At 46.6% G+C, this 17,846-nt stretch overlaps 1 protein-coding gene across 1 annotated transcript in view; it reads left to right on the top strand.

Moving 5' to 3' along the window:
• Positions 1-3,897: 3,897 nt before the first annotated feature.
• Positions 3,898-17,846, top strand: part of ADCY9 (adenylate cyclase 9) — a 29,449-nt gene continuing 15,500 nt past the window's right edge. Inside the window, exons 1-5 of the mRNA XM_028706023.2 lie at positions 3,898-5,779; positions 8,741-8,913; positions 13,619-13,723; positions 14,623-14,840; positions 16,765-16,867. Of these exons, the coding sequence (XP_028561856.2) occupies positions 3,898-5,779; positions 8,741-8,913; positions 13,619-13,723; positions 14,623-14,840; positions 16,765-16,867 (2,481 nt within the window). The remainder of the gene's footprint in view (positions 5,780-8,740; positions 8,914-13,618; positions 13,724-14,622; positions 14,841-16,764; positions 16,868-17,846) is intronic.

The following is a 17,846-nucleotide window of genomic DNA, read 5'->3' on the forward strand; positions in this document are numbered from 1 at the left end:
ACTGGTGATGAAATAATAATATTGAATATTCAATACATTCTTTGGTTATGTATGCATGTATTAATGAGTGTCTGGGCATGTGTAGAGTTTATAGTGACATGGAAGCATATTGAGGGCAACGGTGTCAATAAGTGTTCTAATTTCAAAGGTAATTCTTCTCCCCACGTAAGAATGCAACCTGAAGAGTCGCTTTGTAAAAAAAGATGAAATTATCAGTAGAGTTTGTCAGGGAAGCCCCCAAATTTATGATCACATTTTGGAAATTCTCAAGGTTTGTTTTCTCCCCCCACTTTGAAAATACAGTTTCAATGCTGAGGTAAGACTGCACCAGTGAGAGGATGTACTGAAGCCTGGTAGGGAAGCAGTTTATAAATAAATATAGTAAATAGCTTGCTGGCTGCAGCAGATTGATTTTTTTTAATTGCCAGGACCAAAACCCTACACTTTCTCCATCACCATATGCATGTTTGCTTCAGAGAAAGTCCTAATGAATAAACCCCCCTGCACAGGATGTCGGCCTCGGCAAGGATAGGCGTGCTGCCTGTTGATTTTCCACTCTACATAGGATCGGGATGTGAGGATGTGAGGGAAAGGAGGAGAAACGAGAAGAACACTCTGTGACAGCATCAGAGGACTCTGTGTGGGAGCCAAAGATGGCAAGCGGGAGGCAGGAAGAGATAACAGAACGGAGGGCAGATACATGCAAAGGCAACTGTGTCAGCTGTAGCTAATGAGGGCGCGGAAGGGGAGAGAGGGCGGCAGCGAGATCAGGCGCAAACCCCCCCCCTGCAGCTGCGGCTGCTGTGCGCCAAGCCTTTAATTGCTCTCTGACTCAGGCCGCGCATCATAGCGGTGCCACAATGGAACCACCGGCTGGCTTCTTCCCTGCTGAATAATTTACCCTTTCTACGGCAGCAATTAATTAGCTCTAATGAGAGAGGAGCAGGTCCAGGGAAAAGATATTAAGAGCAGCAAGGTATTTTGTGCAGCCTGGTGTGGGGATCTGGGCTGAGCAGGCAGCACACACTTGTGGCTCCTCAGGAGGCTCCTGGCTGCAAAAGGCCATCCCCAGGGGAAGCGAAACGCATCCAAAGTGGTGGGTGCCAGGGAGGACCACAGACCTGCGTCCCAGGAGCCCCCTTGGGGAAATGACGGCGCAAAGCCGATCTCTTCGCTTATGCGCAGTGGCATTTGGAGTTGGGCTTTGGGGCTCATCCTTGGGCAAAAAAAATGAGAGGCACAAATACAAGATGGGGGACACCTGGCTTGAGAGCAGTACATGTGAAAAGGATCTAGGAGTCTTGGTTGACCACAAACTTGACATGAGCCAACAGTGTGACGCTGCAGCTAAAAAAGCCAATGCAATTCTGGGCTGCATCAATAGGAGTAGAGCATCTAGATCAAGGGAAGTAATAGTGCCACTGTATTCTGCTCTGGTCAGACCTCACCTGGAGTACTGTGTCCAGTTCTGGGCACCACAGTTCAAGAAGGACACTGACAAACTGGAACGTGTCCAGAGGAGGGCAACCAAAATGGTCAAAGGCCTGGAAACGATGCCTTATGAGGAACGGCTAAGGGAGCTGCGCATGTTTAGCCTGGAGAAGAGGAGGTTAAGAGGTGATATGCTAGCCATGTTCAAATATATAAAAGGATGTCATATAGAGGAGGGAGAAAGGTTGTTTTCTGCTGCTCCAAAGAAGCGGACACGGAGCAATGGATCCAAACTACAAGAAAGAAGATTCCACCTAAACATTAGGAAGAACTTCCTGACAGTAAGAGCTGTTCGACAGTGGAATTTGCTGCCAAGGAGTGTGGTGGAGTCTCCTTCTTTGGAGGTCTTTAAGCAGAGGCTTGGCAACCATATGTCAGGAGTGCTCTGATGGTGTTTCTTGCCCTTGTGGTCTATTCCAACTCTATGATTCTATGATTCCTGTCTTCTCAGCAATAAAGAACCATAGCTGTCAACTTTTCCCTTTTCTTGCGTGGAATCCTATTCAGAATAAGGGAATTTCCCTTTAAAAAAGGGAAACGTTGGCAACTATGCAAAGAACCCAAGTTCTGCGGGGCGAACCAGAGCCAGGTGGTCCTGCAGGATGAGGTCGAGACCTTCGCTGCCTGAGGCGCAACAACAAAAGAGCTCCCTTCCAGACCGAGGCTGCCCATTATTGCGGCACTCAAGGCAGAAAATCCTGCAAGTGGAAATAAAGCCACAGTAACAAGGCATTGTTAAGCTAAAGGTGATGGAGTCTCCTTTATTGGAGGTTTTTCAGCAAAGGTTGGTGCCCACCTTGCAGGGATGATTTTGCTGCGATCCCTGCATGGCATTGGCATTGGTTGGACTAGATGAACCTCAGGAGTCCTTTCGATGGAATAACTAACGATTTGCACCTTTTCCTGCCTCGTGAAAAATCAGCCGCCACGTTCCTTTACTTCGCCGCAGGGCTGGCCTTGGTAACCTGCCTGGTGCTGCAGAGTTCAATGGCTGCAATTCTGGAGACAATAAATGCGGTGGGAATATGGAGAAGAGAAGCTGGGAGCTACTCTGGGGTGACCAGCTCCCTAAAACGGAGAGCGGCATTCCCCAAAAGTCACTGAGAGGCTTTCACTAGTTCTTCCCTCACATGTCACTTCTCAGTCTTCCCTCAGCAGTTTCTCAAAATGGCGCCTGTCGCCGATATTTGGGTTGGAAGGAATCAGCTGTTTGTTGAAAAAGAAACAATGAATTGGCTTTAAAAACGTTTTACTGGAGAATATTGATTCAGCCATCTAACCATTCAGAAACTCTGAAGCAAGATGGGAAGAAGCCGCTGGGTGTCTTTATCACCTGGGGCACTTGGTCTCTGCCCAGCGGCCATTTCGTTTTTGGCCCAATGCTTCCCAACTCGCTGGCTTCGCTCGAGTTTCTCATGCCACGGATGCGATCTGCCCTCACACTCTTCAGTGCTGCAGCTGAGCTGGGTTTTCTTTCCAACGTCTTCGGACGGTGCTCTTGGGAGTCAAAGAGTGAGGTGTTCCATTTTGCAAAAAAGATAAATTGGGAGCATTACGGGTGCAGATCCTTGTGGGAACCCTTTGCTAAAGTCGCCCTGTGTGTAAATAACTCGCTGACTAATCGTAGCTCAATTGAGCTGTATGGAAATTGCTTGGAGAAGTTTTGGTGGAAATGACAAGCTAACAAATGCTTTTTAAAAATAAAAAATTAAAAAAGCTCATGATGTGTCAGGGAGAGACGGGGTCTTCGTGAGGGTGGCCCCCTTGCCTTTCTCCCGCCACCTAATTTTCCTCACGAGAAACCGCAGGGGGGAGGGGCGCTGAGACGAGGGAGGAGACGAAAGGCGGGAAACTTGGCCGCACAAGACAAGCGTGCGCCTGCGCGCCATGTCGCGGGCGCTTGCGCAGTGGGCAGCGCGGCTTCTGGTCACAGATTCTTCGCCGCCGCGCGCGCCCCGCCGGGGTCTCTCCTGTGCGCGCGCGCGAGTCCCCGCCCCCCTCGGCCACGGCTTCCCCGCCTCCCTCCCGAGCGCGCCTGCGCTGAGCCGCGCGCCTCAGTGACAGCCGCCTCCGCCCTCGCCCTGCTGCTGCTGCTGCTGCTGCTTGTGGTGGTTCTTCTTCCCGAGGGCGGCCGAGCCGGCGCCGCGGCCTGTGAGGCGCTTCCAGGGAGGCGGGCGATGCGGCCGAGCGGCCCGCCGTGAGGGAGGCGCGGCCCTGGCGCAGCGCCATGCGGCGGGGCCCGGAGCGGCCTGGCGGGAGCCCGAGCAGCGCGGTCTTCGGCGGCACCCAGAACCCCGGCAGCGGAGGCGGCGCGGGCGGCGGAGGAGGCGGCGGAGGCGAAGGCGGGTCGGGCCCGCGCTGAGAGCCGCTGCCTAGGGAGAAGGGCGCGCTCGGAGGGCCGCGGCCATGGCCTCGTCGTCGGCGTCGCCGCCCTCGGGCTCGTCGGCGCACCAGCAGCTCCTGCAGCAGCAGCAGCAGCCTCAGCCCCAGCGGCGCCGGCGGAGCACCGAGGTGAGCTGCGACTCGAGCGGCAGCGGCGGCGGCGGCAGCGTCACGGTGAGGATCTGCGCCCGGAGCCCCCCGGGGGCGGCCAAGGCCAGCATCTCCTCCTCCAGCGGCAGCAGCTCGGGAGACGCGGCGGCGGCGGCGGCAGCGGCCAGGAGGGCCCAGGCGGCGGCGGGCGGAGGGAGAGGCGGCCGGGGCAAGAAGAGAGACAAGGGCGGCGGCGGCGGCGCCTTCGGGCTGGGCCTGGGCCTCGGGCTGGGCCTGGGCTCCCGGCGGCGCTCGACGCGGCTCCCGCAGCTGTTCGAGCGCGCCTCGGCGCAGTGGTGGAACCCCACGTTCGACTCTTGCAACCTGGAGGAGGCCTGCCGGGAGCGCTGCTTCCCGCAGACGCGGCGCCGCTTCCGCTACGCGCTCTCGTACCTGGGCGCGGCGGGGCTGCTGTGGGGCGGCTACTTCGCGCTGCGGCTGGGCCCCCCCGGCGGAGAAGGGCGGCGGCGGCGGCAGGCCCCCTTCGTGGCGCCCGCGCTGGCCTTCCTGGCCGCCTGCCTCGCCTTCTTCGCCTTCACCTTCACGCGCGCCTACGGGCGCCACCCGGCGCGCACCTCGCTGGCCCTCGTGCTGCTCGTCTTCGCCATCACGCTGGCGCCGCAGCTGCAGGCGCTGGGACCCCCGGCGGCGGCGGAGGGGGGCCTGGACGAGTGGGGGGCTCCCGTCGGGCCCTCGCCGCCGTTGGGGCCCTGCCTGTCGCAAGTGGGCAGCTTCTCCATGTGCATCGAGGTGCTGCTGCTGCTGTACACCGTCATGCACCTGCCCCTCTACCTGAGCTTCTTGCTGGGCCTCTCCTACTCGGTCCTCTTCGAGACTTTCGGCTACTACTTCCGCGAGGAGAGCTGCTTCTCGCCCTTTGGGGAGCGCCTCCTGGCCTGGGACCTGCTCAGCAAAGCCCTGCTGCACGTGTGCATCCACGCCACCGGCATCCACCTCTTCATCATGTCCGAAGTCCGGTCCAGAAGCACCTTCCTGAAAGTGGGGCAGTCCATCATGCACGGCAAAGACCTGGAGGTGGAAAAGGCCCTCAAGGAGAGGATGATCCATTCCGTCATGCCCAGGATTATTGCCGACGACCTGATGAAGCAGGGGGACGACGAAAGCGAGAACTCCGTGAAGCGCCACTCCACCTCCAGCCCCAAAAACAAAAAGAAAAAGCCTTCCATACAGAAAAACCCCATCATATTCCGTCCTTTTAAAATGCAGCAGATAGAACAAGTCAGTATTTTGTTTGCGGATATTGTGGGCTTCACAAAAATGAGTGCCAACAAATCTGCGCATGCTCTGGTGGGACTCTTGAACGATCTCTTTGGTCGCTTTGACCGCCTGTGCGAGGACACAAAATGTGAGAAGATAAGCACTTTGGGGGACTGTTACTACTGCGTGGCAGGGTGCCCTGAGCCCCGGGAGGACCATGCTTATTGCTGCATCGAGATGGGGCTGGGCATGATTAAAGCCATTGAACAGTTTTGTCAGGAAAAGAAAGAGATGGTGAACATGAGGGTTGGTGTTCACACTGGGACGGTCCTGTGTGGCATTCTGGGGATGAGAAGGTTCAAGTTCGATGTGTGGTCCAATGACGTCAACTTGGCCAACCTTATGGAGCAACTGGGCGTGGCAGGAAAGGTCCATATTTCAGAAGCTACTGCAAAATACTTAGATGACCGCTATGAAATGGAGGATGGAAAGGTGACTGAGCGTGTTGGTCAGAGTGTGGTTGTAGACCAGCTTAAAGGTATATATATACGTGTGTGTGTGTGTCTAAAATGAACTGGTATACTTCAATACTTTCCTCCCATAGTTTCTTATGCTTGTTGTGCTGACATGGGCAAGTCTGGACACATCAAGTACAACATCTGAGATTCAGAGTTTTAGTTTTGAGGTTGTCCTTGCTGATTCTTCAAGGAATGAAAGATAAGGTATTTGATGTCATATGCTTGGCGGTTGCAATGCTTTCTGATTTTAGAACTGATTATTTTAAAGGGCAGTTTTAATGTTGTATTTTAATTGTCTGCCAGATATTTTATAGTTCATATACTTTCATATAGTCTGTACTTAGGGTGATTGGGTTTCAAGTGATTCATGGGCTTCTAGAAAAAAATATGTCATTCAGAAAAAAACTTTGTCTTCATGCTGAGGAGCAGACACCTCATATTAAGGCAGATTTGCTTTTTGGTTTCTCCAGAAAAATACCGCTATTTGGTGAGCGGGTGGCGCTGTGGGTTAAAGCCTCAGCGCCTAGGGCTTGCCGATTGAAAGGTCGGTGGTTCGAATCCCCGCGGCGGGGTGCGCTCCCGTTGCTCGGTCCCAGCGCCTGCCAACCTAGCAGTTCGAAAGCTCCCCCGGGTGCAAGTAGATAAATAGGGACCGCTTACTAGCGGGAAGGTAAACGGCGTTTCCGTGTGCGGCTCTGGCTCGCCAGAGCAGCGATGTCACGCTGGCCACGTGACCCGGAAGTGTCTCCGGACAGCGCTGGCCCCCGGCCTCTTGAGTGAGATGGGCGCACAACCCTAGAGTCTGTCAAGACTGGCCCGTACGGGCAGGGGTACCTTTACCTTTACCTTTAATGGTTAGAACTTGACTTATAAAGTACTAACCTATTTTGTTGAAGCTACAAATAGATTTGAGGCACCCAGTTACAAATCTGTTCTTTAGAGAACTTGTGGCAGTTTGACAAATACTTTAGGGAAAAGGCATATATTTTAATGAATTTCAAATAGAAGTCAGAACTTAAAAGAATATGTGTTAGATGCTCCTCCGAAAACAGTCTAATAATGTTTTGTTTCAGGTACTTTGTACTGTATTTATGAGTCTGGAGAACAGATGAAAGAGCTGAATGTGATCCAAAATGAAGTATTTGATACTGTTTTAATTAATAGTCAGTTTTAGAAACTGTAGGCAAGAGCAGAGTGCACTGGAAGGGAGTCAGCTAAGTGTGAGTGACAGATGGGGCATGGAGCATAAAATGACATAAAATATGCAAAGCTAAAGCTTCCTCAAGACAGCTTGGAAAATGTCTCCATCTTTCCTCCTCTTGAGATTTCTTAGCATGGTGAAATTTAAAAGGCAGAAAGTTTAAATGTAGTAATGGACTCAGCCTTCCTTCCTTGACAGCAGATGAAGGGTACCTGTAATTGTTATCTGTATAAATTGTTTTGAATTTCAAACTGTCATTTGACCTCGACCAAGTCAGCTGCTGTTATGGCAACCTGATTTTTGAAGAAAGTCTGTGCTGTTTATTCTGTAGCTCCCAGAAGTGTACAAGATATGCTGCACCCTAGGACACCAAGGCTAATTTATATTTATTATATATCTATTTCTTTATAACATTTATAGTCTGTGTTTCCAGTACAGAATACTCCTAGGTCAGTAGTTGCAAATACAGTACTATAGTGAAATCGTGCGCTCTCTCTCTCTTTTTAAAGAAAAAGGGTTTCTGGCTCTTCCCGATGTGGTAGAAAGCCTTTGATGGGAATGACTACCACAAAGCGCCTACTTGCTGTTCTAGCAATACACTTAAGCATTTAACAAAGATAAGACATAATTAGAAGATTTTCTTATGTCTATCCTGCAGAGGAGCATTGTGCTGTGTAAAGAGAAGCCTTTGTTTTCTGCAGCAACACACTTAACATTGAATGGATGTTTAACTTGCATACACTGGATAAATTCAGTTAAAAACCTGCTTTTATGGGTAGTTCTAAATTGGCTTAAGCTTTGTATAGTGTTATATTGAAAATATAATAAACACATGCAGGTAATTAATATGGTTATGTCACTCTCATGGCTTTTATTTACATTCAGCCCAGTTTAGTGAAAGGGGGATTAAAGTATGCAGGAATGAGCTTTGAATACTGTTAGTATACTAGATGTACTAGATGCAGGAGTCTTTGTTGCTGCAGTTAACTTATCATAGGTTCCCCTCTGGAAAATTAATTCAACAGGACTTCTGTTTAAGATGTGCATAGGGTTGCAGCCTTGGAAATGTTGAAGGGGTCTTACCTTGAGTGGTGATGGGTCAGCTTTGTGTCCTGAAGGACTTCTGTGTGTACACAAGCCATTCTGCTTACTGCTAAATGTTTTTGACACTGTGTTTGCTGTAGGAAGATAATCTGCAAGCCATTAGGCTGTACCTCATTGCTAAACTGGTGGGGAGGGGGGCAGAGTCCTGCTAGCATTCAGCTAGACGAGAAAAGTCTTACAATTATTCAGATGCTGCAGTGCAGTAGTCCTTGGTGCAGGATTCCCACTCTTCATAACATGTAAAGTGTGTGTGTGTGGTTTTGTTTTTTTTAAGCAAACATTCACACTTGCCAATGAAATCAAGTGCTACTGCGTGGGACAGAAATGCCTACAGTATTCAAAAATTGTAAAATACTGCGGCCCTGTATTGTATAAGCCTATTCTTGCCTTTCTTTTTATTGTGATAGATTAGGAAGGCAGGAAAAGGGAAACAAAAGTCTGTTAAGAGCAGTTGATGAAATGTCTTTTTGTTGCCAAAGGATGGGCCTGACCGTTCCCAAGAGGAGAAGGGAGCCATGGGAATAGCTGGCTCGCTGGCAGTAGTAGCTGGCTGCTGTGGTTTGCCTGGTCATAGTGGAGTGCACATTTGAGAGAGGGGTTCTGCAAACAAGTGGGGAGGAGGGATAGTAGTAGTGGAAGAATGGTTTCAGCTTTGTTAACTGTAATTTTCCTGTAGGTTTGAAAACATACCTGATTTCTGGTTTGAAAGTGAAGGAGCCCCCCTGCAGCTGCTCACAGGTGCTGCTTCCAGGTCTAGAAGCAGGAGACAGAAGCAAGTTACAGGGAACCTCAACAGCAGAGAATGTTGGCAACTTAGCAAAAGGTTTCAGACAGTTGGAAAAAAACAAGGTTTGTCAAATGTATTCTTCAAACTTCTAAGGGTTTTTAATCAGAAACTTGTTTGAGAAGCTTTCGTTGGGGACATGAAATAGCCACTTGGGTCGTTGGAGTAGAACTAGGAACATGCACCACTGAATCCTTGAAGAAGGAGAAACAGAAAGATTTCATTCTTCATTTTATTGCTTATGAAGCCCTAAAATGAGAGAGGAACCATACTGGGTGATAATAGCTAAAGTGGAGGGTTGGCTGCGAGAGATCCGGTTCAAATTCCCATTCTGCCATGAAGCTCCCCAGGTGAACAGTTCTCCATATCTCAGTGCAACCTCCCTCACCGCAGCAGTGTTAGTGCGGAAACGCTGCTTTGAGTTCCTCGGAGCAGGTGACAAATGGAACAAGGGGGTGGCAGGGAACTCTTGTTCTCGGGTCCTGATCCTTAAGTACGATTTGTGGCTTCAGATCCCCAAATGTATGTGGGAAGAGACACTTCTTAGCTGTGCGTAATTTGGTGTGCTCTTCCGAGCATTTGTTCCTAGTGCAATATTTGTTCCAGCTAACCAGTCACTTTTCAGGGTTGCTTTTCTGATATCTGCATGGGAAAAATAACTGATTGAAATTTTTGTGTGTGTGTTGCTTACAAAGTAAAGCAGGTGACAGAGCAGAGACCTTTTGGTTTTATTTTAGCATAAAAGCATTCTTTAGCTTAAATGCTGTGATGGTAGAGAAACAAGAGTCCATTGATTCTAATGCCTGCCTTAATCATACCACTTAAACTTTCTCATAAAATTGTCAATAAATGTATCAAAAGCTTGAAAAAGAAGGGAGGACTCTGCCTCAAGGAGCTTGTGAGGAGGAGGAGGGGATGTCTGTTTCATTAAGCCAAAGCACGTGCAAACTGAACTGAAGCATTGTGTTAGGAACAAACTATATATTATTCTTAATTTGCAATATATATTAACATTTTAAATATAAAAATACTGTATACTGGAGATTGGGTTCCCCACCCCTATGCTGTTAGCTACCCTGGCACCCTTTGGAGAGAAAGGGTGGGATATAAGTTTTTTTATTTGTTAACTAAAAACAATGGTGTGTTGGCAGGAGCTGATGGGAGCTGTAATAAAAACATCTGGGGTGCACCTTGCTGGTTAAAGGGTGTTCCAGAGCCATTTTGAGTGCAGTCAGTAGCCCTGAGAGGCTTAGGTACAAATCCCATATTCTTTGCTCTGTAGATACTTGGTTCATCTTGGCCCGTATAAGCCTTCACAGGGTGGTGGGAGGGGTGAATAAATGAGATGTAAGGTTGTTATCAGCCTTGAGTTTGAGATGTAGGTAGGATGAACATGCCGTCAGTATCAACTGATGCATTTGTAGTTTTTAATTCATAGCAAGTCTGTTAAATATTTTCCTCATCCCTTTAGGCTATGGTTCTTTATGTGATTGTGTGTTTTCAGTAAAAAAAGGATATGATTATTTTCATCTGCAATTGCAGATGAAATATTAAGGATTATGGCAGCGTGGCCATCCTTCAAATTTATAATGAATCTTGAATAAGGTGTTTCAGTATAGCCCTGGAGTGTCAGAGACAGCTGCACACCATATAGAGCTTCACCCTGTATCTATGTCACATGAATGGATTGCTTCCTGGGGGTCATAATCCTCAGGAATTTAAAACATTCATAGAATTGTAGTGTTGGAAGGGATCCCAAAGGTCATCTATTCCAACCCCCTGCAATGCAGGAATCTCAATATATACGTTATTACCATTAAACTTATTTCCAGCGGTTGGATTGTGCTAAAAAAAGGTTTCAATCAATGGAAGTCAAATTATCAACACAGGGAAAGTGCTTTTAATGGTTGATCTCTCAGAAATGAGCTTTTACTTTCCAAATCTTATGTATTGAAATTCAAACACAAATTATTTCTGTGCGGCAAAGGGTTGCAACAAAATACATCACTTTAAGTGCCCAGCCCTGAATTGGTCAAGGAAAACCCCACGATTGTGCAAAACAGGTGGGGAGGGGGGGCCATGCTTGTTGCATTATTATGAGGCTTTTCAGTTTTTGAATGCTGCAGCATGTGTATACATGAGCCACAGGAGAGGCTGTGGGTAGCAGGGGAAGGGACTGAAAAAGAGAAATCTAATAATTGATTTTGGGACGGTCACCTATCAGAAATTTGAAGTGGGTTGATAACCCTTCCACAAAGGCAACATTGATGGTCTGGAAGAAACAGAAGTTCAAGATCATACAAATAAGGACTTGTCTACACGAATAGAAAACCTGTATCAGTAGAGGATTGCCACTCCACATTAACTGGGTCCATTTGCACCACCTGCATTATTTTATAGCAAACCAAGTTACTAGAGAAACAGGTATAAGGGACCTCACTCATTTGAAGCATCTGATTTTGGAGAATGAGCATTCAACACGAGGCTTTGTCTCCGAAGTGTGTACTTTATTGTAAGTGACCTCCTTGGCTCTTTCTATCTATGGGACCAGCACGGGTGGCCGGGCCTGGTGAACTTTTAATTCCTTACCCCTACGGTTATGATTAATGGGTTCCCACTTTATTTTATTTTTATTTTAAATGTGATTCGAATTGTATTTTAAACTAATTGTTTGATTTTGTGTTTTTAATGTATTATATATTTGATGTTAGCCGCCCTGAGCCCGGTCTCGGCTGGGGAGGTCAGGGTATAAATAAATATTATTATTATTATTATTATTATTATTATTATTATTATTATTAAATGAAAAAATCATTTGGCTCATTGAAGAACTAACAGGAAGAACGGCATAGGGCAATCTATACAGGGATAGCAGCCTCTGAAGTCAACTTCTGCAATAGTCTGTGTCCTCATTGAAATACATCACCACTGTAGGAGGTACCAGGGGTGGGTTTGAATTGTTGGAGGGGTTGAGAACTAAGAGGCTCATTCATACCTGTCTGTTGGGAGTGTCTGAAGGTTGTCCCTTATTGGACCATGGTTTTCAAAGAAGTTGGTGTTGGCGCAAAGCAAAATGTAGCACTCCTGACAGCTGATACATTTAAATATTTGTGGGGGTGGGGAATGAAGTTGTAATGCACAAATTTTTACTTTCATTTATGTTAATAGCTGCACAGATCAAAGGTGCAGGAAAATGACAGATGAACTAGCATTTGAAGTATAGTTCCGCAGACTCTGGAACTTTGCCCTGGCAGAGAAATTAACATTTAACATAAAAGTGGCCAAAGTCAAGGTTAAATCAATGAATTATTATGTTACCATTTTCAGAGTACATCAGCGTGCAGGCAGGCATTAGATATGTCAAATGCATTTCTTAAACTCTGTGATAAACTCAGTTGCCTTACCCAGAAATGAAATATTGGAAACTGGGCAATAATTGGCCATAATGTTCGGGTCCAGCAATTTTTTTTAAGAAGCTGTATAATAACTGTTGCTTTAAGGGTTTCAAGGAAGTATGACAGTATGCCATGCAACAAAAATTTGGGGCCTTTCCAAATCCACTTGTTGATACACCAGAACCAATTCAACACTCCAGTCGATGGAGGTTTTATATTATAAAATGTGAAATAACTTCATCACTTGAGAGTCCATTCCTTTACTGGATTTGAGGTTTTATGCTTCTCTGATATGTTATATCCAAACCTTGCTTACACAATAAATCACTTGAATAGCCTGGGGCTTCTGTAATGGTTGCCTGACTGGGCTGGTTTCTATAAACCACTGATGGTGTAACCTATGACACCCCGCTTCCCATCAAATGACTCCAACTCCCTTCAGTCCCTGCCCACATGGCTAATGTTTAGGGGTGATGGGAGTTGTAGTCCAGCCATATCTGGAGGGCCACTGGTTTCCTTCCCCTGCTATAAACCGTTGCAGCCAGTGTGTGTGTGTGTTGTGCTTTTCTGAACAAGTACACCTTGTGAGGAAGGGGCTCTTGATACAGTGTGTCAACTGAGATCTTCCTCCTGGTCCCTTCTGGTGAGCTGGAAGGCGGGATATAAAAATAAGATAAATGATGAATTAGAGCTGCTTCTCTATCTTTTATGGACTATGTTTTCAGCTTTAACATTCTGTATCTGTGGCCATGAGAACTAGAATCTCTCTCTCTCTCTCTCTCTCTTTTAAGATGGCATTTCCATTATTCCAGACAGATTATCTAAGTACAAGTGCATTCACTGTATTTTTGTTTAATTATAGTTACAGATAGGTAGCCGTGTTGGTCTGCCATAGTCAAAACAAAAAAAATTCCTTCCAGTAGCACCTTAAAGACCAACTAAGTTAGTTCTTTGTATGAGCTTTCGTGTGCATGCACACTTCTTCACACAGTATCAAGAGCCCCTTCCTGAAGAAGTGTGCATGCACACGAAAGCTCATACCAAGAACTAACTTAGTTGGTCTTTAAGGTGCTACTGGAAGGAATTTTTTTTGTTTTGTTTAATTATAGTTAGGCTTCCATTAAGTGGTTATAGCTTTTCTCATATGTGATACTACTTTCCTTTACACTCAAGTGATTTTAATTCTATTCCCAAATATTCAAGGAAGGAAAAAGGACAACTAAGTGTGATGTGCAACCTGTTGGCAACATCCCATGGACTGCATTTGAGAAACCTTTTGCCAACAACAGATTGGACATGCTAAGATTTGCAATGTCAGTGCTATTTAAAAGAGAGACACATTAATCTTGCAGTGTTTTTCTCTTTTGGCTTCCAGACATGCCCTTCATGTAATACTACATTGGCATCTGCTTCTGCTGCAAGTATAGAGGAAGGAGCTATCCAAAATGGGGGCCAGGATGAACATAAAAACAGCACAAAGGTAACACTAATTTATCAGCTTGCATTCTTCTCTAGCTCCCCTGCCCCATTCATGTGGCAAGTCCAAGATTTGGAAACTCACTTAGGGTAGTCTCAAGAGAAAACTGACTTAACCACTGACGTACAGAATTCCATTCTCAGAACTGATCTGTATACTTCCAGAAGTTGTGCTTGGGTGCTTCAACCTGATGTGGTGTAACACATTAGAGCCAGCAACAAAGTTCCATGACTAGCCTTATCTAGCTTCCTCCAATCCATGTTTGTAGAAGAGTAAAATTTAAAAAAAAGAACCAATGCTGGCCCAGGTATCAGATAAAGGGTGGCATAGGAATTTAATAAGTAAATAATACATTGTAAAATAATGTTTGATCATGCCACTGATTTTGTGTGGAGCCAGTGTGCCTTAATTGCATAAGAGGCCAATACATATTGTACTCAGATCCCCGTGAACATCACTAGCTAGTTTGGGGCAAAAAGTGTACGTTGCACAGTGCTGTGAAAATCTTCGATAGTATTACATAAGTTTTACATAGAGATACATTGAAATTAATGAACATGGCTAAGTTAGGTCCATAAATTTCAGTAGCTCTACGCTGCATAAAATTTAGTTGAATACCATCCCTTCTGTTTCAGACAAGGGACTTTGACTTTCAAAACAGCAAATAATGTGCATAAAAATAATTTGCACTGTAAAAATATCTGGAAATTTTCTTCTGTCTTAAATGTTTGGTTCTGTTTACAAACCTGAAAATTGTTGAAAAATGAAAGCTTGTAGGCTTTCTCACTCCAAATTATAAACTGAGCTGAGGCAGTTTTTCTGTCAAAATTTCTTGAGGAACAATAGAATGGCACGATCACTCTGTCTCTTTGTGCTTTTGCCCCTCCTTTGATCTGAATCAGGGCCCTGGAGGATGCAGTCCAAAGTCCCAGAATGGTCTTCTAAGTCCTCCACAAGAGGAGAAGCTGAGCAACAGCCAAACATCCCTTTATGAAATGTTGCAGGAGAAAGGAAGATGGGTTGGCGTGAGCTTGGACCAGTCACCACTCCTGCCACTGCGCTTCAAAAACATCAGGGAGAAAACGGACGCTCACTTTGTTGACGTGATAAAAGAAGACAGGTGAGAAGGATGGATGTGGTGGGGGGAATCCCAGCTTCACATACACACTGGTGGGGTCTGAACTAGCAGCAACTGAACAGGAAAGGGGTATTGATCTCGTGGTGGATAGCTCAGTGGAAATATGGACCCAGTGCAGTGCATGGTAGCTGTGAAAAAAGCAAAATCCATGTTGGGGATCGTTAGGAAAGGGACTGGAAATTAAACTGCTGATATGTTACTGCTGTCATACAAATCTGCAGTGCAACCACACTCGGAGTGCTGCTTGTTGTTCTTGCCACCTCACCTCAGAAACAATGACTGTAGAGCTGGAAAAGGGTCAGAAAAGGGCCATCGGAGTGATCAAGGGAAAGTTTGCAACATACGGTGCTTTTTAGTTTACCATTACAGAGGTACATAAGATTATGCATTGTGTAGAGAAACTGGGTAGACTTAAGTTTTCCCCAACCTCCCGTACGAAAACCCAGTAGAGTCAGCACACAGTTAAACTGGATTTCACTACCACGTGATATTGTGGCAGTCACCTACTTAGCTGGCTTTAAAATGGGATGAGGCAAGAAAATGTACTACCTTTGGGGAAACAGGCTTTGAATACCAGTTGCTGTGAAACAACATTGGGGAGAGGGCCTTCGTGTTCTCCTTTTGGCCCCTGTGGGAAATGGGATGTTGGATTAAATAGCTGTTTGGTCTGATCCACCAGGGTTCTTCACATGTTCTTAAATAACTAGTCACAGTTTTTAAATAAATATTTTCAGGAGGCGACTGTGAGCTTTGTCTAAGCAGCGCCTTCTTAGGTGGGCAGTTGGCCATGAGCATTCAAGCCCCAGCAAAGCAGCTGGTCTCTCCAGGGGGTTTGGTGTTTCTCCCCTGCTTTGACGAGGGCACCCTAGTGGGCCCTGCAGCATCTCTGAGACCTGGTGTGATAGGGTGGCTGTGAGCATGAGTTGGGAGCAAAGTAGTTCCCAGTTCTAAATTCATGTTCTGCATTAACTTGCTGGGTTACTCACCTCTCAGCCTTTGTTCTCTATCTGCATGTGTGGATAATAATACTGGGCTACCTTATATGGGTGTTGCAAAGATGGTATGCAACATCTTAATCTCCCAGTAAGTTCTGCCATTTCTGCACACCCCAACAGTTTGTGCAAATTGGGTTTACATTTTGCCGCACAGGCTTGCTCCCCATCTTAGTGTAAATGGAAATTATTATTCTGCCACCCATCTGACTGGGTTGCCCCAGGCCCTCTGGGCAGCTTCCAACAAATTAAAACACAATAAGTCTATGCACGAAGGAAGTAACATGCCACCTCATAACTTGCAGGACGTTAGTGCCATCCGTGGTGAGACTTTGAATCTGTAAATTGTGCAAGTGATGTGTGCAGTCCTTGGGGACGACATTTCCCATATAGAAGGGGGGTTGTCTCAGAAGTCGAGTTACTTGCAAGTCATAGGTGGATCATTCTGCTGTTATGCCTCACCGTAATTGTAGCTCCGCTGGAGGCTGGTAGTCCAACCACCTTCAATGCCAGAATCTCCCTCAGCCAGTCCCTCCCTGCCTGCTTTCTTACTTCACAGTCCAGCAGGTAGCACACACTGTCAGCTTCTTCTTCTTCTGCTGCTGCTGCTTCTTCTTCTTCTTCTTCCTCCTCCTCCTCCTCCTCCTCCTCCTCCTCCTCCTCCTCCTCTGTCTCAGTGTTGCTGTTACACAATCCAGTAGGGGGGAGGATAGGGACAAAATTAGAATTGGCTCTGTCTACCTGCTGGAAATATTCTGAGCACTGCCTTCCTTCCTTGTGGGGACACAGATACTGAATAGTGAGAGACTAAGAGCGGTTGCTCAACCAAGAAGTAACCTGGAAATGGGACATTAGGAATTGTTTCTTCAAATGATAACTGTGCAGAAGTAAACTCTTTTCCATTCTTCCTCTAGCTTGATGAAAGACTATTTTTTTAAGCCGCCCATTAACAGACTGAGTCTGAACTTCCTGGATCAGGAATTGGAGATGAACTATAGGAGCAGCTATCAAGAAGAGGTGTGTTTGTGTGTGTTGTGTATTGTGTATGTTCTGGTTGTCTCTGAGAAGCAAACTAATGAAGTGCTAATTTTTCATTTTTCACTGAAAAGTAGTCCTGGAGTGTTGCGTTTTGTGGAGGGGGGGCGGTGCTTTATCCTTGTCCTCTGCTCTTAATCTCACCCAGCCCGGTTGCTTTTCTCCCAGGGTTCTGAATTCATACTTCTGAACATACATTTGGAGCTTTGTAGGAGGGGAGAGAGATGCTTTAACTCCTTCATGTCTGTGGCTTTTATGAGTTGTTTTGGAGGTTGTGATAGTTTGTACTCGGTTCCTTTTTGGGCAGTTACTGAACTTGATGCCAGGATGGTTTAAGGATAGAGAACCATACGCTGTTGCAGGAACCATAGAATTGTAGAGTTGTAACGGATCCCAAGGGTCCTTTGGCCACCCCTCTGCAATGCAAGAATCTCAACTAAAGAATCCATGACAGATGGCCATCCAACCTCTGCTTAAAAACCTCCGGTGAGTCCAAGGGAATCCATTCCACCGCTGAACAGCTCTTTACTGTCAGAAAGTTCTTCCTGATGTTGAGTCGGAATCTCCTTTCTTGTAACTTGAAGCCATGGGTTCGAGTCCTACCCTGGAGCAGGAGAAAATGAGCCTGCTCCATCTTTCGTGTGACACACCTGAACATCCTTTATTTAGGCAAAAGATAGGACAAAGGTCCATCACACTGTAAAGGTTCTCTGTCCTTAAACAATCCTGAACATGCACTGCTACCCTGGGGGAGTTTCTCAACATTCATGGGAGCTTTGCCTCTTAAATTGTTTGTAAGGTACAGTGGTGCCCCGCAAGACGAAAAACCCGCAAGACGAAAGGGTTTTCCGTCGCGGAGGCGCTTCGCAAGACGAAGTTCCCTATGGGCTTGCTTCGCAAGACGAAAACGTCTTGCGAGTCTCGCCATTTCCCCCCCGCTTCCCCCACCCTTTTTCAAAGC

This window comes from Podarcis muralis, chromosome 14, assembly GCF_964188315.1.
Source record: "Podarcis muralis chromosome 14, rPodMur119.hap1.1, whole genome shotgun sequence".
NCBI lineage: Eukaryota > Metazoa > Chordata > Lepidosauria > Squamata > Lacertidae > Podarcis > Podarcis muralis.